Below are 25,901 nucleotides of genomic sequence, written 5' to 3' on the forward strand. Positions count from 1 at the left end.
GATGAAATCGCAGACGTGGTAACGCACGTGGTCAGAAGAGCACCAGCTGCACAACTCACGATGTACACAGGACGATGTCTCTTGGCACACTGACTTATGATGGTTGGTGCTCCCTGTGCCTGTGCATGCAGCCTTGCGCTGCCATTTGTTGGCGTGTTACAGAACTAGTCTCGAAACTTTTTGATACGTCCTCGTATACAGGGTGATTTGTAATTCGACCTATTCCTGGAAAGGGGTAATACTAGAGCACATTTGCAACAAATTTGACCCTATGCACCGGGGGTCGGAAATCAATGGGTTTCGAGTTATTGCAGTTTGTAGATTTTCGTGACATATTCCGACTTGCGACCAAAATACTATACCCTGGACACTTAATCGACACGTTGCGAACAGCTGACGAATGAGTAACTACTGGGGAAAAAAATCATGCCCAAAATGTCCATATCCACAGAAAGAAACAGTCATTGATGCACACGTCATGAAGAAATTTGGAAATTATCGTTTAAATCGAAGAGGATTACTCAAAAAATTGGTAACACACTTAGCGTAAAAATTTCGGAAAAAACTTCCTTGTATCATAAGCTCTCCAAAAAGATACATATGTTGTGAAATGGCACATGGGTTGGGGATAAAATCTGAATAAAAAGCGGAGAAGGCACGTTGTAGACCTCTTTGTAAAGTGAAAAGAAGTTGTCCGTGTGAGAAATAAAGGAACGAAAATGAGTTAAATAATAATGTTATTTACCATTCTCATGATTCCAGGTTGTCAGAATTAACTGTTACAAACACTACAAATCCTGTTAAAATTGCCTACCCCGGTTAAGTATCCAAGCACGCAGCCTGCCAGGCACGTATCCAGGAATTCCTTTCGGGGGGGGGCTCAACACCATTTTTTAAGGGGTATAGTAAGAACCTCACAATTGTGTGTTTAAGACCAGTGTTGGCAATTGGGTTCCAAAACGAGGGGGGGGGGGTGCGGAGGGCGTTGCAAGGAAAGTTTACTTTCTCTTAACATTAAGAGGTCATAATGTTGAGGCAGAAAAATAAAAAAATGGGGAGCAACTATCCCTTAAATCGTTGCCACTGTAAGGCTATCATTTTAATCAGAACGTGAAATTGGAACATTTTTTACCACTCGAATCCTCTGTTTCCATGCATTAATATTGCGTGCCGGAACCATCTCAGTATGTGGGTTTGTCCATTTCTTCTCATCAGGCATAAAAACATCTATGGTGTCTTTGAGTGTTTTTACGAAGCTGTTACATACGCACGGGATGGACAATCCACTCGACAACGCGAGATTCAAATTGTGGGCTGCGAACTGGACGCAGACAGCTCTCGAATATTTCTCTCTGATTCGAGCCTGAACACCATTAACGTGTCTTGTCCTCCCATTTTTTCAGCTCTTATAAAAGCCGAAACCCACCAAATTGTTCAGATTCAGGCCTTAGCACTCACAAGTGTTCAAAAATGCCTCTCACAGCTTCCGCTGTCTTGTCATATATCGGCACGAAACAAAGGAAGTCTTCTTGCATACAGGTGGATCACGAAAGAATTAATGCACAGTGAAAACCCTTCTGTTCCCAACACATCTAATGTTTCGTTTCTCAGTATGATGAAATGCTTACTCATTTATCTACAGTGACGTGCCCAAGGGAGGTTTGGTGAGGTAATAACCCCATTTGACCCAGTATTCCTTTTTTCTAAAAAAAAAAAAAAAAAAAAAGAGGAACGTCAAAGACAGGGAGAAAATGGCAAAATCAGGGCTGACCACCAACAATAGTATGCGTAACCCCTCTCCCTTCCGAAAATCCTGGGCACGCCTCTCTTTATCTCGGACACATTTTTTAAAATCAACTCACCAGAAGTTTTTATCATCGTATTGGAGATTGAAGTAAGATGCGTTCCTCGTGCAGGTTTGGATATGATCCTTTAGGGTGCTGTCGTCTGCCTGCCTTCACACCTAACCTTAACATGGCCCTAATTTTCAATCCTTGTGACTTGGATTTTCAAGACTTAGGAAGGTTTCAGACCGAAGGGACACGCGATACATGTCGATTGGAATGGGCCAATCAACAGCAACGTTTCACACCGTAGCGACACAAAAGGCCGCACAAACCTAATCTTCAGGCGACACGGTGTGAAATCTCCCTTATTAGGCCACTGTCATTTTCACCTCGAAGTAGTAGCTCTTGTTGACCACAGAAAAAAATATCCTCAACCGGTGGGAATGCTCCTCAGTTTTCTTCTCTCTCCTATATTTTCTGTGCTTGTTCACTATACAGGCAAACCTTACGATTTGATATACACAGGACATGTATTATGTAGACATTTTAACGAAAAATCGGTTGAAGTCAAGGATGGCTAGGTGGCTCAGTTGTTAGAGCTCTGATTTGGGTCCTGGTAGAGCCTGCAATTTCCGCCTAAAATGTCTACATATGCAACATTTTCTTGCTTTCTCTTCTCGACATTCATAAAATTTTCGGCTGTCTCTTTATGGTAGTTAAGTGTTTGAATGTGTTTCGAACCCAGTAGGCTTAAACAAAAGTATTTTTTTATACCATGAAATTCTCGGACTGCATATACGAAATTTAGTTCTGGCAAAACTAAATCATCACTCAAAACTTTGATTTTCAGTTGATCTATGCAGCTTATTTCTGTTTTAATAAACCACTCCAATATCCGGTACTGCTGAAATATTCACTTTAGAGAGAGACCTTTGATCTCTTCGGCCCTCGAACCTAACTAGCACTACACTGAGGCCCCGGAAGTTCTGCTGTCGTCAATGTCTTCATTTTCGAATCACTATATCTTATAAAGCAATCAGAGGATGCTGACTGATTTGATCACCAATCGACTGTATGAATTGTCACACTTACCTCTGAAATCTCATTAACCGATTCTTTGTACAGATCAACCGAAAAATTGAATCCGCATATTTATATCCTCATTATATTCTAGAACGTTCCGCAGATAAAACGATTCGTTAATATTGCCAGTAGTTGACTCCTCTCATTCAAGAACTTACCCCTCTCCTGCCTTCCAGAGATTAGAAATTACAACGAATCGCCCTACTTGTGGCGCTACCTTTGTTGTGCAGCTTCCAAATGCTGACAAGTTTCTACATAGTGCTCAAGTGCGCTGCGACAACACCGAAAGCGCAAGAAAAGTGTACGTGCAATATTATCAACAACAGGGTTATACATAGAACATTCTCCGTCTTGCCTCGATAATTGTCTTATCTCCTTAAATCATCGTCACATTATTCAAAAAGCCAAAAACCTGATTTTATCTAGTGTAAAATAAAAAAAATCCCTGGGGGGTTCGAGCCACCTCAACCCCAGCTTGGATACGTGCTATTTACAATAACAGGGTTATAGAACATTCTCCATCTTGTCTCGATAATTATTTCTCCCAAATTATCATCACATTATTCAAGAAGCCAAAATCCTAATTTTATCTAGTGTAAACAGAAAAAATCCTGAAGGGGGGCTCGAGCCTCCTGATTCCCACCTTGGATACGTGCTATTGACAATAATAGGGTTATAGAACACTCTCCGTTTTGTCTCGATAATTATTTCTCTCAGATTTATAAATTTATTATCTTCACATTATTCAAGATGCCAAAAATCTAATTTTATCTAGTGGAAATTGAAAAATTTCCTGAGGGAGGGGGGGGGGCTCGAGCCATTAACAATAACAGAGGTATAAAACATGCTCCGTCTTGCCTCGATAATTATTTCTCTCCTTACATTATTTTCACATTATTTAAGAAGCCAAAAACCTAATTTTATCTAACGTAAACTGAAAAATTTCCTGGGGAGAGGGTCGAGCCCCTGTGCCCCATCTTGGATACGTTAGGGAACATTCTCAGTCTTGCCTCGATAATTATTTCTCTCCTTAAACTATTGTCACATTATTTTATTTCACACCACAAGAAATAAAAAAACTCATTTTATCTAGTGTAAACCTAAAACTTTCGGGGGGGGGGGCTCGAGCCCCCTAAGCCCCCCCTCTGGATACGTGCCTGCAGCCTGCGGTGTACTTCAGACACAGTCACTCGCATTGACACTCTGTCTCTTATGTCTCAATTATCTCTCTCAACTCTTCTTGGGAATCCACTGGTGTACTGAAGACTAACTCTTTCATTTGAGCCCAAATGTAAAAGTCGCATGCTATTGAGGAGTGAGATCCTGTCAGAAGGATGGATTTTTGTCAATTTTTACTACATACCGACACTGAAGACTCCCATCACCTGACAAGAATTCTGTGGATGGACGAATCCAAATTCGACTGCGATGGTATCACGAATTTTCATAATGTGCATTTTTGGGCCCCTAAGGGTCATAACCCAAGAAAATCTAAAGAAAATGCTCACCAGAGAAAATTCTCACTAAATGTGTGGAAGGGAATCATCCACAATCATGTGATTGTGTCGAATTACCAATCACCCTGTATAATAATGCATAATACTTGCTACAATATATTATAAAATCATTTATTGACTCCCAAGAATAGACAAATTCATTCTTGACACCATATTTTCAGTGATTTTGAAGTGAATTGGAAAAACAGTACATGAACTGAATTTCTACTGTTTTTCTAATGAATACTACTGAAGTCAGACATTACTACTGAAGCCAGATATATCTTAATGAATAAGTTACTACAATTCTTTCTTAAGAAATAACTCAACCTTAAAGCAGCTAGTAGTTTGAATACATGATCATATCAGTTGATTTATTTTTCAGCATGGAATTTCCATGGTTATTATATCTGTGTAATGCAATTGCAGAAAGGAGCCATCTTTTGATCAACGTAGTCAACAGTGTTTCCTTGTTTTGGTTTTTCAAGCATTGAGGGTCAGGTCTTTGTTTAAACTAATTTTTTGCTGTTTTCGTGGGAATATAGGAAGAACAATATGTCAACTTATGTATAAATGAGTATGTTTTTCAATTTTCTACAAGTGTGTTAACCACAATGAAGCTACACACTTAAAAACGTGTTCACATTATTTGATTTCTTTGTTGTGTGAACACATTCCTAAGTAGCACACATGCTTTACCATAAACTAACTAACTAACTCTCTAGCCTTCTTAAACCCGAAGGTTCATGGCTGCAGCAACACAGGCCTTCAATCTGTCCCTATCTTGAGCAAGATCTATATACTCTTTTCCATCCATACCGATTTCCTTTAGGTCCATCTCAACGTTGTCCCTCCATCTTCGTCTGGGCCTTCCTACAGGTCTCTTACCATCAGGTTTCCCAACAAGAATCCTGTAAACTCCTCTTTCCTCTCCCATTCGTGCCACATGGCCTGCCCACCTAAGTCTTCTTGATTTAATTATTCTAATAATATCTGGACATGAGTACAAATTATGTAGTTCTAAATTATGTAACCTTCTCCACTCACCTGTCTCCTCATCCCTTTTAGGTCCAAATATTTTCCTAAGGATCTTATTTTCAAATACTCTCAATTTATGTTCCTCTTTCAATGTAAGGGACCAAGTTTCACACCCATATAATACTACAGGCAAAATTACTGTTTTGTATATTTTAACTTTTAGTTTCTTAGATATTAAACGAGAAGACAAAAGTTTATGAAGAGAGAAGTAACATGCATTTCCTGAATTAAGCCTACTTTTTATTTCCTCTTTAATATAATTTTCATTTGTTAATATTACTCCTAAGTATTTGAATTTGGAAACTGGTTCAAACGAGTTGTTATCAATAATTAGATTTTGATTATTACCTAACACTTCGTTTCGGCCTGTAAGCATATATTTAGTTTTCTCTTTGTTAACTTCCAAACCTATTTCTTTAGCAGTTTTGAAAAATATTTTAGCATTATTCTTAATTGTATTCACATCATCCCCCAGTAAGTCTACATCATCTGCATATGCTAACAACTGAGTCACACCATTTAATTTTAGTCCTTCTTTAGTTTCTTTTACCTTCCTTACAGCATATTCTAAGGCAAAATTAAAGAGCAATGGAGATAATGCATCTCCTTGTTTTAACCCATCATGAATTGTAAATTTGTCAGACATATTATTACCCACACGAATTTTACTTTCTGTTTCACTGGTGCATATTTTTATCATACTAACAAGCTTCTTAGGTATTCCAAACTCTACTAATATATTATATAATTTATCTCTTTTGACCGAATCATATGCTTTTTTGAAATCAATGAATAGCTGATGGACATTTTGATTATATTCCCACTTTTTTTCAAGTGTCTGTCTGATGTGAAAAATTTGATCTGTAGTTACCTCAACAGTGGAAAGAATCCATAATTGTTCCTGTGTTTAAAAAAGGTGATAAAATGAACTGCAATAATTACCGTGGAATTTCTCTACTCTCAACAACATGCTTTACCATACATTTATTTTAGTTGTTTATACAATTTTTCCACTGCATTTTCAGTTGTATAGATAAGAAAATTTTCATTACTGTCAAGAGTACTGTTTTCAGACAGCAATATACTGAACACAATAAAAGATATTAGTTGTATAATTATATTATGAAAACATTAAGAGTACAGTTTAACTACTTAAGATAGGAGAACTAGTTGGACTACCAAAAACAGTAGAAAACATTAGCATTACAGTTCAGCTACTAAAAAAAGTAGAAATAGTTGGGCTACTAAAAACAGTAGAAAACATTAGCAGAACAGTTCAGCTACTGAAAACAGCAGAATTACAGTTCATCTACTGAAAACAGTAGATGTTTAAAAACACCCATTGATCTACTGAAAACATTAGACAGAATTTTCAGTAGGGTACAAGGCAACAGTGTTACCATTATGCCATCTGGAGGCCTGTGAAACTTTTCACGTATGACATATCACACACGCAATTATATATATTCCAATATTGTGGAATTTTTGCATAATTAACCTCTTTACTTCATAATCTATTAAATCAAAGGATATGTAGAAATACGGAAAATAATATACGGTAATTTTAAGTGGTTTATATTTTTTCATGCGACGGTTCGTCCTGGTTTCCCAGAAGTTTCTCAAGCCAAGATAAACACAGATACATCACAACTTGACATGACTAGTCACTCTCCATTTCTTGAAAAATAAAATAAAACTCACTTAAAATTACAGTATATTATTTTCAATCTACAAAAAGTGGTCCAAAATTATATATTAACTATAAAGCCAAAATTAATGAGAGAGTTAAAAAGGTAAAGGTAAAGGTAAAGTGCTCCCCTGTGCATGGCACCATGCCATGAAGGCGTATCGGGGGTGTGGGGGTAACGCCCCACACTTTCTTGATCCGGTCGTGAGTGGGGGTGATGTGATCAGCATCACGCCCCTGACCGCCTTTACCCCCCAGGGTTTCCCCCAGGTACGTACCCATGTTATTCGACGCTGGGTGGGCGCCGGGGCCGCTTCCACCGTTAGAAAAGTTCCCGGATTTGAACCGGCCAGGGATCGAACCCGGGACCTTGAGCATGGTAGTCAGACGCGTTACCGACTGAGCCACCGCGGCCACCTAAAAAGTTAAAAACGAGAGAGTTAAAAAACTCATAAATAAATTTACAGTTTATCACCTATAATTCAGTCACCCCATTCTTGCAACGAAACCTTTAAGAAGATCCTAGATACAGAAATATGTTCCAAAAAGTCTTTATTGCCAAATTTGGAGATTTCCACTGTGGAATATCCATGTAAAACATATTATAAAAATATTGCGGCCTTTATACTCCAATAATTGGTCAATAAGTTAAATTATACATCATATATTGTATATTGTACACAATGTATATCTATATAAAAAATAAATTCCCCATGTTCTAAGAGTGATGTAAATGTATCTAAAACTGTGGAATGGAACTGAATTTTATGCTGCCTTGCACTGCCCTGAAAGTGTTCAATAAGTTAACCGTTTTTTGCAATGAAAGGAGGAGTCGCACATGTTTGACACTATTTGGCTGCTCGGGTGGCTACTTCAGGGTCATTCACTTCTGCATCTGCCTCGGCCAAGATCGTGTCCATGGGGATTGCCCACGGGTGCTCAATGCGACCATACTGCATGTTTGACAAGCAGTGGAAGAGTCTTTGGTTTAGTGGTTCTTTGTAGTCCATTGTGGGGATCTCGATACATTCACCCTGGTACAAAATGTTGGTGACCGGTGAAATGACGCATGCTGTTCCCGTGCCGAAGAATTCAAGTACCTGCAATGCAAAAAAAAAAAATGATATAAATCACTGAATCAAAGTGTAAAAGCTGCTGCCACTGCAATCCAGTCAGACTGTCATGTCCCATGGCAGGTGATTTAGGTGGTGATTTTCTGAAAGACCCTTTGAGGTCATACAGGTCAGAGCTTTATTCTGAACGTTCCACTATGGTCAAGATTAAGTATGTATGAATTTCTTGCAAAACCAATTCCCTGATCCTTAGAATTTTAAAATCAATTTTCAGACCATTCTTTGGTACTGTAACATGTTAAAAAACAAAGTTTAAATGTTAAACTGCACTACCATTCAAGAGAATAAAGTTTAAAATAAATTAACAAAACTCAATTATAAAAACATTTTTTTGAAAATGTATCCCATCGAAAAGTTGATCCAAGGAGTAAGTATGTAGATTTATTTTTAATTTGTAAATCCTGGAAAGTAGACCACCCCCCTCCCCACAAAAGGCAGATACTCGGTAGGGTGGACAGCTGTGGCACTCTTGTTGGAATATTTAAATTTTTACACTTATGATAACAGTTAGGGTTACCCAGGTTCTAGAAATGTCTATACTATGACCACTCAAAAAAACACATCTCTGGTCCCGACTTATTGAAATTGTTTAAAAGACAAAACTCCATGGCTGGATTTCTCCTCCCCTATTTAAAATAGAAAAATGCATACAAGTAGTATGTGCTTATCAAATAATTGCTATAAAATGTACGAGTTAAGTAATGCAAGTTTGTTTGTCGTTTGATTTTTTTAAAGGCCACTTTATGCACTGGTTTTATGTTTAAAGTACAATCTGAACCACTATCTCCTCCACCAGGTATTGAACCTGGACCCCTTGATTTCAAGCTAACAACATTACCACTACTGACTCTTTAAGTAATGCAACTAAACCTGCATATAACAATTTTTAAAATATTGTCCAATTGCATCCAAATTTACAGAGGGGCAATTCTGTAATTAATGCATTCTGTTACATATGCACTAGGGTCCTGCATGGAACCACTTCCGCTCACTCATACTAGTCTCCCATGCTCAAGTGTTTACGATAGAATATCATTTTAGTGTGACAATAATCGTAGATATATATATCCATCCTGGCAGTTTCAGCCCATAATCATGTTTCATTTTCACATGTCAATGTATTGGTAAGAGGCGCCAAACTACATTTTAATATGGAGATAATGATTATGTCAATTTAAGTTTTAATTTCACTGAGCCTTTTACTTCACGATACATATTCGAGGGTCCATTACCACAAAAAATATATGGTCATACGTGTACTACTAGGCTTCAAACGTATATTGTTCATTATACCTGTTCGAGCATTATTTGCTCGAGTGAAGAAGCTCTTGATTTCTTATGCTCTCTAGCATCGTCCGTGTAAACTATTCGGCACTCGAGCAAAATGCTATACCTGCAGCATTCTAATATGCACACATGAGATAATCAGAATATTAAAATAAATGCCACTTAATAATGAAATTCACATTCGGCACACAATATTGGCATATCTCAGAGTTCCCACTCATTTTGGAAAAACGAATTCCCTTTTCTATCCAGCTTATTTTTAAATAAACCTTCAGATATTCTGTAAGACTTTAAGATCCCACTAACAAAGTCTTAAATGTTCAAATGCAGGTTATTCAAAAGAATTAAATTTATTCAATAGTGTTCAATATAATTATACAAAAGCAAAATATAAAAACATTTTTGTAGCGAATATCTCCACCACAAGAATACAGTTCAAGGAAAATATGAATTTGATTGAGTCTCTAACGTACTAGTACAAAAACATTTAGTTTTCCTTGACTTTAGCAGTTCTTGTAATGTTTTGATAACATTCTTTATTTTTTCCCATGATTTTTCCCTTATAAGTTAGTTTCCCTGAGTTTCCCATCTCAGAAAGAAATCTGTATAAATGACAATTGTACATTCTGCATAATTTCCATCACATTTGGACTATTAAGTATTTTGTACACCCTATGGGATGCTCGGACCCTGGAAATGTATTGGTAATTAAATTTAAACTGACAATTATGAACACAAATATATCAGTAGCTGCTTATGCCTATTAATAGCCTTTCATGTTGCTTCTATTCCATTTTAATCCAGCACTGGTGTGTGCAAAAGATAATGCTTTGCATCAGCCCTGGTCAACCCACCATTTTTGTGCCCTCATGCGCATGTGTGTACTGCCGAATGAGCAGCAGTACTGTAGCTCTGTAAGAGCGGGCAGAACGGAGGTAGTGAACAAGGTAGTGGGAAACCTCTCATTTGATTTGTAACAGTGCAGTGTGGAATTTTATTTAAAGAAATTGGTGGTGGTTCCATGAAAAGGAGGGCACCTTCCTCTCTGCAGTAATGCTTTATCTCTTAACACAAGTGGCTGCCTGGACCACTCTGATGCTTATATGCCTTGCGGTGTAGAGCTCGCCACCCTCCATGAGTGTATGTGAGTTGCTCTGGCCCAATTTACATGTAGCAGTCATTTTGTGTCTCAAGAATGTTGAAGCTATGGCAACCAGGGTGTCAGAGTTATCCAACTTTGTTGTTACAGACACAATCACCATTTCCTCTACTGTTGCGATAGTGTGTATATATCCAGTCCAGTGCAATCTTAAACGTAACACTCCCAACTATAAATACATATGGAAGTTGATCCAAAATTCACTGCCCATTTTAATGTTTATCAATTTTCAGTGGAACCTCGATTTTACGGTTTTAAGGGGACCAAGCTGATAAAACTCAGAATGTGGGAAAATGTAAATTTGAGGTAAATTTTATAACATTTTGTTACGTTGGGACCATCAATGTATATGCAGAAAAATGTAACATGCGGGAACGTAAAAGTGGAGTTCCACTGTAGTTCTATTTGATCACAAATGGGGCTGCAGATAGACTATGTTTATTTTTGGATGGTTATATATAATTATTCTATAAAATCAAGAATTAATTAAAAAACTTCTGTCAATCAAGTTCTAGTTCACTATGCAATGGCTTGTGACTTTTGATCCACCCTGCATGCAACATATTTGCAAACAGTGCTTAATCATGGAGCAACAAGATGTACACTAACTATTCTACAAAAGCAGCACAAATAAGTACATACCTTTCTTTCGTTGTTCAAGGTTATGAGCTCACACATAGTCACTTTACGCTCTGTCACCGTAAATTCGTTCCACTCGCATGACAACTCAATCACACTTTGTCTGACAATACCAGGAAGAATCAAGCCATCGCATGGTGGGGTAATGAGTTCTTTCTCTGTAAAATATATGCATATATAATTATATCTTAAAATATGCAATATAGATACCACACAGTAGAATTACTGAACTAATCTTTAATCTGAACAGAATTTTTTGTTGAAAGTAGTATCATATAAACATAACTGATACATAAAAATATAAATGTACAACCTGTACATTATTGTCCAAAAATATTTCAGCCAGCCAGTGCTCGAAGTGGGGGAACACGGTGATATACGAGTTGGTTAAGAAAATGTTCATAAAGCATCCTGCCAGCAAGGATAATTTGCATAAGCACCACCCCCAAACTACTGTGTTGTCTCCATGCTCAATACAAGCATGCCCCCACATATTCGGAACTCCACCAAACATCCCTCCAGCTAGGAATTTCTAATTTGGGCACCACACCCCAGGGCCCATAGTCCCACTCCCTAAACCCACCCTTGCTTTACATTGATGAATGAATACTAATAGCAATATTTTATTGCATGCAGTTTTACCATGAACACTTGAAAATAATTATTAGTTACAAAATTGTGATATAGAATGTGCATTACAAAAAATGCCTGGTATTGTCTGGCTGAAATTATTTAATAATTACATTAGTGTATATAGCTTGGCTCATAGCAGTAATAATTAGCTACCCAAACGAGCTCCCTTTGAATAAACACATTCAGAAGTAATAGGTATATAATTTTACAAATCATAATGCAACAGCATTCCCATCATTTTAGCAGAACAAATTTCCTGATTTTTCCATGTTCTACAGGCAATTTCAAATCATACCATTCGCTTGTGGTTCAACATGCTAATAACTAGGGGTAGGAATTTGATGACAACTCATCTTTTTTCTGAGCCCTTAAAACAACACTAAATCTGATATCAGTCTGTTTCCCTCCAGTTAGAACAAGAAATCCAGTTTTTTTGCTTTTAGGTCATTTTTCAGAATTCTTTGATGTTTTTGTTGCATTTTCTTCATTTTTGAGATTTATTTTTCTCTTTCACCGTTTAAATGCATTTGCTGGCATAACTTACATATTTATGTATTTAAATTTCCTGACAAGACTTTTTAGCAAGCTTGCCATTAATCGAAACTATGGTCAATGCAAAAGCACAATATTATTTTTAACTGAAATGGAATAAATAAGCAATTGTGGCAAATTTATTTCTCTTCCACCAAACTTAAAATACTTTGTGTGAAGCCTACCTTGCTGGACACATATTATCGCTTTCATCTGTGGTTTTAAAGTAAAATTAGTCACAATATTAAAAAAATATATAATCTGATGTACACAAAACACAACTGTATTTTCAGTGCAAGGGGCCACTCTGAAATGCTTTTACAAAAAACCTTGTGGTGTACTTTGAAGTAAAAATAGAAAACTACATTAGCACTTAATTGCGTTCCATCCTTTGCTTCAGGAGTTGGAAACGCCAAACAATGGTTTTATTGAATTATTCAACTACTCTTGTAATTTATGAAAAATCAAGCTTTGATTTTAGGAGCGAAAATTTTTAGGGCATTTTATAATAATTTAAGGTAATTCTATAGGTCATTTTTGAACATTTTTTAGGTAATCAACTAATAACAAACTTTCAAGTATTGAACTGCACTTGTTATTCAGAAGAATAAAGTATATTTGGCACTGCTCAAAGCATGTGAACCAAAATTAGCTAAAAATGATTTTTTATGTACGATTAGAGTGTGTCTTCATGAAAAGATTCTCTCGGGCTATCGACCAGGTGAGTTGTGGAAATAGATTCCCAGCTTTCGAAAGCTACCGTCACTGTCATCTTCAGATGACAGAGAGATAATCTTTTCATCATTCATCACCAGGAAAGCTTCAAGTCTTATTTTAGATTGTCTCTTGTGAAAAATGTCAGTTCAAGGAAAAATAATTTTATTTTCATTCTCAGATCCTGGTAAATATAAAACTATTAGATTTTCCCTATTTCTCAGATTCTGGATGCATTTTCAAAATTCCCTGAATTTTTCAGGGCAGTGTGAACTCTGTATTAGGTAAGAAAACTTGTTCCAAACAACTTTACAAATTCCACATGCACCATCTCACGACCGGATCAAGAAAGTGTGGGGCGTTACCCCCACACCCCTTATATGCCTTCATGGCGCGGTGCTAAGCACAGGGGAACACTTTACCTTTTTTTTACCATTTTGAAACAGGACAGATTTAAACTCATTAATATTTATGTGCATTCAGAAAGTAAGTTTCCCAAATGGCCAACAGATAGCAGGCCATGCGTTGCGAGAGGTTAGAGCTCATGCATGAGAGATGCATGACGTGGCAATCGTATGCAACAGGCAGCACTCCCCGACGACTCACAGTAGCACCATAGTAGTGGTTGTAGATGGCAGCTCTTATTCCAGCTCCTGCAGACTGTGAGGTTTGGTTGGTGATAAAGTTTTTGAGCGCACAAGGCATAGCACCAATCGCAGTGCAATACAATGATGACAGCAACGAGTTTCTGGATCGGATCATCAGAGATGATGAAACGTGGGGCACGCAGAAACCCCAGAAACCAAGCAGCTGTTTATGCATTTGCATCACAGTGGATCTCCATGCAAGATGAAATTCAAGCAGACTATGTCGGCAGGGAAAGTGCTGTGCACAGCATTCTGGGATAGACAGGGCATTCTGAAAATCAAGTTCTTGACCAGAGGTGAGATGGTGAATGCTGAACGGTACTGTGAAACACTACGAAAGTTGCGACGGGCCATTTAGAACAAGCGGTGTGGGATGCTCAGTGCATGCAGTGTCATGCTGCACGATAGCACTTGGCCACATACGGCTCAGCTCACAACAGATCCTCTGTAGGAGTTCCGCTGGGAGGTGTTTGACCATCCAACATATATCCCAGATCTCGTTCCCAGTGATTACCATCTTTTCTTACACCACAAGAAATTCCTATCCGGTCAGCATTTGCAAAGTGACGAGGAGGTGAAGACTGCTGTCACACAGTGGTTCTGATCATAGGCAGCAGACTTCTACGACACAAGTTAAAAATGTTGATCCCACAGTATGACAAATGTCTCAATTGCAGTGGGGATTATGTTGAAAAATAGCTGAACAATTGCTGTATCTACTCCAATAAAAAATTTCATTGAAATTGTGTTTATTTCTGTAGACGGCCCCAGGGAAACTTACTTTCTGATCCCACAGTACGACAAATGTCTCAATTGCAGTGGGGATTATGTTGAAAAATAGCTGAACAATTGCTGTATCTACTCCAATAAAAAAATTCATTGAAATTGTGTTTATTTCTGTAGACGGCCCCAGGGAAACTTACTTTCTGGATGGGCCTCGTACAAAGGCACCTACTCCATGGGGCTTGGGAGGGGGGGGGGGCTCGAGCCCCCCCAATGTTAACAATGTGGGGGCAGAGCCCCCCAAATAATTTTGCTTAAGAGGATCAAACGTATTATTTTGCTTCTCTTGTAAAGTTTATTTTGAATTGTGCCACATGAACTTAACTTTAAATACACATTTGAAATGTTCTAGACCAACTTTGGGGGCTGAGACCGTTAAACCATCCACTTTCGGGGGACTATGACCAGAGGCAGCAAAACACATGACTTATTACTATATACTAAGTATATAATTATGTGTATTGTTAACATTTTTACTAAAAAGAGTTTCAAAAGAAGATGTGCATGAACTAGGAGAGTGGATGGGATGTTCGGGCTACAAATGCCTCTCACATGACATTCAGAACGAGATCATTGATATATTAGGGAGATCTGCTTTACGCTCTGTGGTAGCAGATATTAAAAATCGGGAATATTTTGCTATTATGGTTCACGAAACTTGTGACATATCCATCTGTGAACAATTGACATTTTGCATTCGAACTGTAAATGACAATTTTAATATTTTTGAGGAATTCATGGGCTTTTACGAGATTCCGAACACTGAGACCAAAACTTAAAAAGGGGAGGGAGTGAGTCATTTATTAATTTATTTCAGTGATCAGAGCCCCTCCAAAAATTTTGACAAGTCGGCGCCCCTGGCCTCGTAGTATGTCACTTTCAGTTGTTACTGTGACACTTCAGGACTCTGAAACATCCCAAATAAACTACTGTTTTGCAAGAAGTGGGGACTCAGTTGATATTCGCCACTATGAAATAACAACATTTTTTGACAACAACTTTCACATAATTATATATAAGCATTACTTTGCCTCATGTTCACATACGTACCTCCTTTCTCATTAATTATAAGCATAAACACATTCATGGTTCCTACTTCAGTAATTTGATGGTCATCTCCATACAACCACAGCACTTGTTGTATACCCATTCGGTTGGCATCAGCCTGCAAATATCAGGGTATTACATAATGCAAGTAGATGATGTCAACACATCAGTAATGTGTGGGCAAAATAAAATACGCCGAGCATGCTACCTTGGAGTCCAAGTGCATTGACTTATGCGTTCGAATCATCCCTTCTGAGTGTCCCTTCAATTTCATCTATTCCATTTTCAACACTGTGATTAGCCTAAAGAGGCAATAGCGTAATGCACACAAGAAAAACACAAAAGGAGATAATATTCCAAACTCTCTTTTTACTTGAACTTGTAAAACTAAATTGACAGGGAAACCATTGTTCCTATTAATTCATAGGTAACATCTCATGTGTTACTGATAAAATACCACTGTTACGTAATGCTAATTCATTCCCAGTGATTCACAATTACCCTTTGTCTCTTCAGAAACATGTGAAGTTCAATATTACCTTTAATCTTATTTGATTTTGGCAGTATTTGTCTCCAAGTTAAAGTAATTGCCTTAATACTAAGTTTTACAACACAGTAGTGTATACTGTAAACAATAGAGGCAACTATAATGAATCAACAATCATAGCATTCAAAAGTTTTAAACTTTTGAATTATTACAGCTTGTTTTATTACTATCTGACATCATGCAGTATGACTCAATGGACTCATGTCAAGTTTATCAAATAATGGGCCATTGTTAATGTTTAAAAATTGTTTTGTTTAGGTTAGTTGTGAAGGTGAGGGTAAACTAAACCCTGTGGTGCGCAACAGCCCTTTCACGGCTGAGGTCTGCAAAGCAGTTCGAGCTGCTTAGCCCTCCCCAAGTCTGCTTGCAGAATAGGCAAGAATACTAACCTTTGACTACACAGGGTCTCTGAGAACGAATTATGATTGGTTGAAATTTGTGGGACTAATAAAGAAACATCCTACCCAGCTCAAAACAAGCCTTGACTTTAATATGATTAGATAGACAGTCTGATAGTTAAATTAGGTCAAGCTGTTATGTACCGTACTTGGGGTCTATCAGTTCACTAAAGTTTGTTTTATGGGTTCTGGTACTTTCTGAGAAAATTATAGATGAGACAGCTGGATACAGCTGTTGTTTTTTTCTGCAGCTTTAGCTGATTAGTAACCTAAAGAGTAACAATGCAAAAAATTCAGTTAATGGCAATGAATTATGGAACACAAAAAAATGTTGAGATGCATCTGAAAAAAACAAAAACAAAAATTGCAAGGATGGACAAGACTGAATGCACTGTGGCAACAAACCTCCATTTTAAGTATTTTTGTTATGCATTTCTGCAACTTTCGACTAATCGTGATAACGAGGGTTAATGATGGACTTGATGAAGGAACAATCACAATGAACACTCATACCCAGGGTGAGACTTGAGCCCAGGAACTTTAATGGTGAGATCGAAAGTTTGTCACTCTGTCTGTTCATTCATGTTTCGGAATGACAGAGTGAGAGTCATCAGGCCACAGTACACATGGTTCGAATATTACTTAGGCTTTACAAATGTAATTGTCTTGAACGTGTCACACACAAATAAACTGCACCATTTGCTTTCAGTTAATGATAGAGAAGTTGAATTTGTTCAGTGCACTTGGATTCCTTATGCACCTACCTGAACTCGAATAGTGCCTGCATAGTTCGCTCCCATCTTTTTGTCTCCAATTCCTCCATGCCATGCTCGTACGTGTTCAGGATCTGCTAGTAAAGCTATGGGTTTGAAACCTGAAGTTGGGAAATAGGGACCCACAGGGCATGCGATCACATAGAGAAGGGCGGTATCCGACACTCCGACACCTAAAGTCGGCTGGAAGCAAGAAGCAAAATATTAAAATACTTCTATCTGGAATATTAGTCAGTAATTACTTTCTAAATCATATTTCTTAAAAAAATAAGGACAATAATTGAATGTGCATCAACTTCTTTAAAAATTGTGATTTTCCTTATTTATCATTTCACTAATTTTATACTACAGGTTCAGTCCTGATTAGACTCTCTGTGCAGCAGCTGGCCTCAACAAAAAAACTTGGTGGAACATGTCACTTTAGTACAGAGGTGAACAGTAGATGGTGTTTCCAATCATGGTAAAATGGCATTAATGCATCTTCATTTAAACATATGTTTTTGCTGCTTTATATACACAGGTACTCAACAGCTGCTTCTAAACTAATCAGAGCGGGTGGATTTACAGGGATGCACACAAATCATTAAAGATCTTGCTGTAACAAACAAGAAAATAACTTTTAGGGTTTATTTGATGCGACTTGCTTGGCTCATTGCAATATTCAGGGACGAAAGTGTCAATCAGTGTTCAAAAATGGATAATAGAATTCTTTTTGAGACAATAATCCTGCAACTGTACAAGTTACAAAGCAAGGGAAAAATTAACTTTAAATTATGGGAGTAGCTTAAATAGCAGAATATTCTGATTAACAAGTAGTAAGGGGCGTTTTTAATGTATAAAATGTATCAAACAGAATTTTTTTGTCAACTTACACAAAAAAGCATACAAATTGTTTTTCTTCCATAAAATTACTTTTCTGATGCAGTCAAGAATGTTTTCATGTTTTTATTACCCACATAGGTACCTCTCCCTCCCTCAACACACACACTCTCTCTCTCTTACTCACAATGTAAGCATAGGGTTTGAGTTATGTTATGCTTAGGCTACTCGGGATTGGACGTACAGTTGAAAGTGGGATCTATGCCACCGTTTCTCCATCAAGAATTAAACCCAGAACTTGTTGATTACAAGAGAACAGTAATAGCCACTAAACTACCAGGAAGACCCTCCAGGAATCAGGAACTGTGCAAATATGTGTTCTTGATTACTATAAACTGAGGAATTTCTTTGTGCATGTTAGGTGTGGCGTAAATAGTTACATGAATGTCAGAAGCAAATTGCCTGTATCATATATTGAGTGTCAGAAGTAGCCACTAGCTTTTATACATAGTCATAGGTTAAGAGGCACTAACGTGATAATGAAACACAGTAAAGTCAATCTCTGTTTTCGATGAGAGGATCAACGATCAATGCAAGAATGCAGCATTGCCGAAGTTCATTGGAACAGCATTAAACTCCCCAGTGCTTGCTGCACCCAAATTATCCAGGTTCTGTCATATGTCTTCATTCCTTAAGTAGCCCTTCAGGAAAATACTGTGACTGGTAGATTGCATTCAGTTTTGCAATAGAGCAATTCCTTTTGTGACTGGTATGACATTGAGATAAATTTACATTCATTTTAAAATTATTTTCTTAGCACCTTCAAATATGTAACTCTACCAATTCATGTAATTTCAATTTCCTTGATGAAAGTTATTTATTTTCAGAATATTCCTACCCCATCTCAATTTTCAGCTACAGAAAATACATTTTTTGTAATTGTGACGGGTGTGACAATTCTGAGACTTGACTTTAGGACCTTTCTCAGTCTTTCGGAAAAAAGTATGAACTATATGGGTTCACTGAAAAGATTTCATTTTATTTTTACAAAGTAAACTTGACTCAGCATTTAGATACTTTTAGTTTCTACAAGTGAATGGCTTATTGCAGAAAGGGACCTGAGTCACATTTTTGAGGTATCGGAGTTAATTTTTTCATCTCACTGTGTCTAGCAGCATACTGCAGGGGGGTGCATTGAGGGTTGCAAAATTAACTATTCATTATGTTGAATATTTGAGCCAACAACGGCACATTTCTTTCTTACACTATTAATATTATACAATTTTTCATTGTTTTTCTCAGAATTGTGCAAAAGTGACTCAGGTCCCTTTCTGCAATAAGCCATTCAAGTATTACTACATACTTTTTTATAAACATTTTTTGCCTGTGACAGGTGACAAATTTTGTGACGGGTGTGACATAATGCACATGTAGGATTATGGAACAATGCAAAGGCTATGAAAATGTTCATAAATAGATTCTTCAAATTAAGGTTTGTTTCAGAAATGAAGTAGGATTAATCATAGCTTAAGGGGAGTCACTGCCATTTGGCTGTGAACTGTGGCACCCGCCCTCTGTCCCACCATGATGCCACCACTGGCTCCGGCCCATAAAGACCAACCTTTGCCATGAGTGTACATTTTGCACGTGACGTGATATTCATGCGTCACCCACCCCCTCTTTCCTCCCCAGGTATTTTTATATATAGCGCTGTGGCTAAGGTGAAGATGACAATATTGTTATCCGGGAATCCTTTATTTTCGATTTCATATGAACATCATTGGATTATTGAGATGGGTGATGCTGCCAAATCTAGGCAGTGAAAATTAAGAATAAATTGCCTTCACTTTAAAGCTAACGGTACTAGCAGTGCCCCCACCCCTCTGACACCTAAAATTACCCTAGGAGGCACTTTATGCAGCCTTCGTTAATCTAGCTCCTTGAAAGTCATTTTTAGCTCTATTAATTGTGAAATGTAGCTCTTTTATGTACACTAGGTTTGACATCATTGCCAGGATGGTCGTATGAGGCAAGGAGAAATGCACTAGGTTTATGGGACCATTATTTTATTTGTTCTCTCGGGAATATCAAACATCCAATGTCGTAGAAAAGTACATGGATGGAAAAGGACACGTTGAAGTATGTCATAGTAGAAGGAAAAGTCAAAACTCCCATTTGATTAGCCGTAACTTGAAGTTGAAGTTGATTTCCCATAAGGAATTCATGGGATTCTATAAATACTTATTAATCATATTTTTCAAATATTGTGTCTAGCTTACTAATCAACTTGAAAAACAGTTTCCACTTGCAACATGGAGAGAAATTCTCTCTTGCATACTAAATCCTTTTTTAAATAGCAGTGCCCAATCCAACGATATTGAAATAAATGCACAACTAGTGCGTAATTGTCCCTCCTCGACTTAAGATATAGAAACAATAAATGAGACAATTAAAACTAAATTAGAATGAATTTAGTTTTCTTGTGGTATAATACTGTATCATAATTAAACTAAATTAAGTGGAAACACCACACTTAAAATCCCACTTTTACTACAAAATGTAATAGGTTTGAAACAATATGTTATTTAAAATCCATGCAACTATGTTTGTATTAATAATACCAAATTATGCATAGTTTTCCCCTTTAATTTTATGTACAATAAGTGATACTTTCAATAAAAGTAACTGAACCTTGTTTGTCCACTTCACATTACAGACACAGCAGAAAGAACAATCATATATAACCAGTTATATCACATCTGGTATTATCAAGAATTGATGGTACTGATAAGGTGGAAATGAACACAGAAAGTGTGCCACTCTTTATCTCTTCAGTGATGCTGAGCTGTGTAGAAATCATGTACAGATTTGCATGCCAATAAAAATGAATCCGTAATAACTTTTTCGGTTTTTCCGTGAAACTTGCTTGCAGATGTTCTATTAATTTCGGTGGCCCTTGCAACCATCCACTTGAAAACTTGTTGCTTCACTGCTGAGCTGGCTTCCAGTTCCTGTCGTTTCAGTGTGTGTTGCTAGAAATGCTGGGGTTGCCAGTTTGTCTGCTACGTTTGCTGGGTTTCAGTTGTTAATATAGCGATAGCCAAATGTGATGGGCCTGACCTTTGTCAATGTTCAATTCAAGAGGAAAGTGCATAATTGTGTGTGTATATTTGATTTTGGTGTCGATCAGCGTTTGTGATGTATGCCTGACAAACGTTTTTGACTGTGTGTTTGTTGAACTTGAGGTGCTTTGCTAGCGTAGTTGGTTGGAATTTCTTTTGCATCCGATACATGCTGTTGCATATGCGCATTGATGGCTCTGGTTGATCTGCCAATATAATGCGAATTGCACGCACACTCACAATGTCGAGGGGTGGGAGGAAATGTCGTTTGTTCTTGTACAGAGCACTGGCAATTTTAGTCACTGGTTTGTGTGCTAGTTTGATGTCGAACTGTCTCACGGACTTGACAAGGCAGTTAGATGTGATATGGTGGTAAGGGAATGCAACCCATTTGATTTTATTGCCTGATATATCCTTATTCAGAAGAATAAGACTATAATTTTGACTGTACCATTAATTTCTCCAATGTGCATACTCTTTGGTTGATTCAAGCTTGTAAAGGTGGCAGTGTAAACTATTGTTGCTTGTTTGTTGGTTCCCCAAACATGAATATATTTTTGCTAAAATTGTCTGGATTCAAAGAAGAAGAAAAAAGAAGTAAAGTGAAGGCGTATAGGGGGTGTGGGGTAACACCCCACACTTTCTTGATCCGGTCGTGAGTGGGGGTGATGTGATCAGCATCACGTCCCTGACCACCTTTACCCCCCAGGGTTTCCCCCAGGTACCCAGATATCAGACGAATTTAGATTATTTACTAGAGCAATAAGCGTACTCTTCACGAACAAATAGTTTCTTGGTGCCCTAAGTTATTTCCTATTGACAGTTTCTAGATGAGAAAATGAAATTTACATGAAGATTTGCTTGAATGTGCTAAGTGGAATTCTAAACAGATAAAATTTATAGAATATGTAAAATCGGTTTCAAAACAAGTAGTATTTTCAAACGTAATCACACAGGATAAGTCCAGTATCCAATGAAACCTTCATCCAGTGTTAACTTTACGTAGCTTAAGCCAGTTAAGACAAAAACTCACCTCTGTTGCCATGAATGTTGGTCGAAGATACAGTGCAGATGATTCAGAGTGTGGTACCCATTCCTGCTCGATGCAGACATACTTTGCTATACACTTCAGCAATTCATCACCATCAAAATTAGGAAGTGTAGCACGGGAAGCAGAATCATTCATCCGATCCATGTTCTTCTCTGGTCTGAAGAAGCGTATCTTGCCATCCACACCACGATAGACCTTCATACCCTCAAATGCCTAACGGAAGGATAATATATTTATAATTTACAATGAATTAGGCAAATGGACACACTACATATATTCAAACATACAACACAAAGTTTGCAAATTAATTTCGGATTCATTTTTTTTAAAAAAATCTGACAACGCTACCAAAAAATATCCAAGTCAAACGTGAGTGAAATTTAAAATTCTTCAAGAAACATTGATGGAAATTTCTGATTGCAAGTCACAAAATACAACTGATAACTTTTAGTTTGGCAAATATCTTAATATATTTATCAGTCAAACTTTTAGTTTGGCAAATATCTTAATATACGAGGTTTGTCTGAAAAGTAATGGGACTGGTGCCACTGACAATTTATTTCTATGCCAAACGGCAAACTACATGGTGTCCCCTTCAAAGTAATTCCCCTCTATTCTAACACACTTTTCCATCCTTCTCTGCTACGCCTCTATGCACTGCTGGTAGGATTCTTCTGGGATGTACCACAGCTCCGTCGTTACGGTCCTCTTGATTGCCTGCACACATTCAAAATGGGTCCCCTTCATAATCCCCTTCAGCTTGGGAATAAAAATAAGTTACAGGGGGCAATGGGAATTTGGCATGCTTCCTTGAATTTTTGTATGCAGAAATGTTATTTCATGTTAAGTACATAATGGCAATTCACTTTCATTTCTTTACCAAGATATTTGTATTATTCATACTTTGTGGTATTTTAGTTACTTTGTCTCCATTCTGTCTCTACAGTTTCATCAATGAGAATAACCAACAATTACATGAAATGCCCAAGAAAGCACCCATAAAGAATCTCTTATTCCAGATGCCTACCAGGCACTTTAGGTTTACATCAATTTCAATACTCAAACTTTATCAAAATATTTAATCTTTCTAAATATTGACAACTTAACTTAAAGGGTTATATTTAATAAATTCAGATTGCAAAAATGATGTTATTTTCTGCTGTGTGGCCCTAAAATGGCCAAGATAAAAATCGAGCATAGTTCTACGTTTCCAAAGTGACAATTGTTAAATTTTCAAGGCTAAAAATGGAATGACATACAAAGACCTTTTTTCCTATTTCATTACTATTTGGTACAGGAATTCAAGGAATTCCCAGTGAGGAATTGATATAAAGTTTTTTTTTTTAAATAAACTAGATTTGACATTCGACTGATTTTTATTGAATCATATTTTGGCAACTTAAGTTTTCAGCTGTTACAAATAAGTATCCAAATGACACCTAAATGTCAGGATGCCCTTTCAAACACTGGTCCAGTTCACAATTTTTAAATAAAAAAGGCAGTATTCCTCATTTGATATAAGAATCATAATACATATTTGTAATGCACGAAAAATGCAATAATTTGGTTGCAACATTTGCTTCATGAAATAAAATATCAACACAGCAATTTGAATAATAAATGTAAAGAAAAAAAAAACAATGTGTGTGAGTAATAGCAAAGCAAAGACTTCAAGTATCGCAGTAATTTAAAGTGGAATTTCAGCATTTTTCTCTAGACCAAATGTCGGGAAGGAAAGGGGGGGGGGGATGTTAACTCCCATTAAATATTAAATAACACTTAAACAAGTTGAAGCTGCAGAACCACGATATGTTCCATGGATACTAATCAGAGCCTGGTATATCCCTATTCATAAGAATAAGACTATAAGACTGTGCCTTAATTTCTCCAATATGCATACACTTTGGTTGATTCATGCTTGTAAAGCTGTATCTGTAAACTGTATAGAATTGTGTAAATTTAGGTGCGCATTCCAACTGCATCATGTGAAAATTTCAAAGTAATTTATGTTGTGTTCAGCTATTTCGTAGGTCTATCATTCTTTCTAGCTCTTGTAGTTTCAGAGACGGTGACAGTTGATACAGATGAGCGGGCAGACAGGACTGATGCATAACAATACCCTTTTCTTTCAGCTTTGCCTGATTAATACAGTAAAAAGTACTTTTTTTATTCCTTAAAGATAGCATTTCATTCTAGTTTCATAGTTTTTCCTATCAAAAATTCTGTCTCCCAAATAACACATTATCGAACAAAAACAAGTTGTAAGAACTGGCTGATATAAAGTAAATAATTCTAGACTACATTTCAATGAATGAACTTCGCTAAATAAATTTTACACACAAAATATTAGGAAGCTCAATGTGCACAGACTCACCTCAATGCAATAATGAAAAATCTTGGCTGCAGGATGGACTTGAAGGTCATGGAATGGAATAATGCGAGGTTTCTGCCAACCTCCGCAAGATCCAAGGTACTCGACTTCGAAGATGTGGTCTGTGAAGATCTTTCCGAAAGGCAAGCATTTTGTGTCAGGCTTCTTCTTACACTGCTCTCCTTTACACAGCGTCACTTCTAATTCACTGTACTGAGAAATAGTTGACACACATTTAAGTCGGAACATGCATCAACATGTAATAGTATTTTTATTCAACATTTCTTGTTAAATAGCTCTGTTACTTGAACTATAAATTTCAATTATTATTATACCTAGTTACAATACCTAGATTATAGGCTTTCAGTTATTTCTGATTTTTCTTGAGGCCATTAATACAGCATAAAAGTAAAGTGCTCCCCTGTGCATAGCACCATGCCATGAAGGCGTATAGGGGGTGTGGGGGTAATGCCCCACACTTTCTTGATCCGGTCATGAGTGGGGGTGATGTGATCAGCATCACGCCCCTGACCGCCTTTACCCACCAGGGTTTCCCCCAGGTACCCATGTTATTCGACGCTGGGTGGGTGCCGGGGCCGCTTCCGCCGCTTCCATTGTTAGAAAAGTCCCCGGATTTGAACTGGCCGGGGATCGAACCCGGGACATTCAGCATGGTAGTCAGACGCGTTACCGACTGAGCCACCAATGGTTACATTTATTCTAATTCACAGTTAATATACAGTGCGTTCATTTAGGCTCTGGGCCAAGATAGCAGAATGTGACTGCAGAACGGCGCAGATGCTGGCATTTTTGACCCGTGACGTCCCACTTATTTTTACACACATATCTTTAGCACGCAGACAATTATATTTATATTGCATAATGAGTACTAATCTGTGTTTTAACAGTTGTTCAAAGTGGGGGGCCAATTGCATTCACACATTCCTGGCATCTTTTGATGAAATTTTGATTGACATGCATAAGTTCCTCTTCCCTAATTCTTGTAAGTTCTGGTTCTCTTAACCTCAGAACAAGTTGCCTAACTGTTTCTCTACCTGTAGCTGTGGCATAAGTGTCAAAATTCTTTGTTCTAACAAACTTTTTGGCTGGCATATCAATGGTCTCACAATCTTATTAAACACACACAAACACACAC

General features: G+C 37.4%; 1 protein-coding gene across 3 annotated transcripts in view; it reads right to left on the bottom strand.

The window, feature by feature from the left end:
* Positions 1 to 7,626: 7,626 nt before the first annotated feature.
* Positions 7,627 to 25,901, bottom strand: part of Bcat (Branched chain amino acid transaminase) — a 51,496-nt gene continuing 33,221 nt past the window's right edge. For all 3 annotated transcript variants that reach the window (XM_083123655.1, XM_083123654.1, XM_083123656.1), the window contains 6 exons: positions 24,749 to 24,958; positions 22,357 to 22,587; positions 17,374 to 17,565; positions 15,668 to 15,782; positions 11,313 to 11,467; positions 7,627 to 8,191 (listed from right to left, as the gene is read on the bottom strand). In XM_083123655.1, the coding sequence (XP_082979781.1) occupies positions 7,940 to 8,191; positions 11,313 to 11,467; positions 15,668 to 15,782; positions 17,374 to 17,565; positions 22,357 to 22,587; positions 24,749 to 24,958 (1,155 nt within the window). In that variant the 3' untranslated portion in view covers positions 7,627 to 7,939. The remainder of the gene's footprint in view (positions 8,192 to 11,312; positions 11,468 to 15,667; positions 15,783 to 17,373; positions 17,566 to 22,356; positions 22,588 to 24,748; positions 24,959 to 25,901) is intronic.

This window comes from Lepisma saccharinum, chromosome 6 (genome assembly GCF_977018435.1).
Source record: "Lepisma saccharinum chromosome 6, izLepSacc3.1, whole genome shotgun sequence".
Classification (NCBI taxonomy): domain Eukaryota; kingdom Metazoa; phylum Arthropoda; class Insecta; order Zygentoma; family Lepismatidae; genus Lepisma; species Lepisma saccharinum.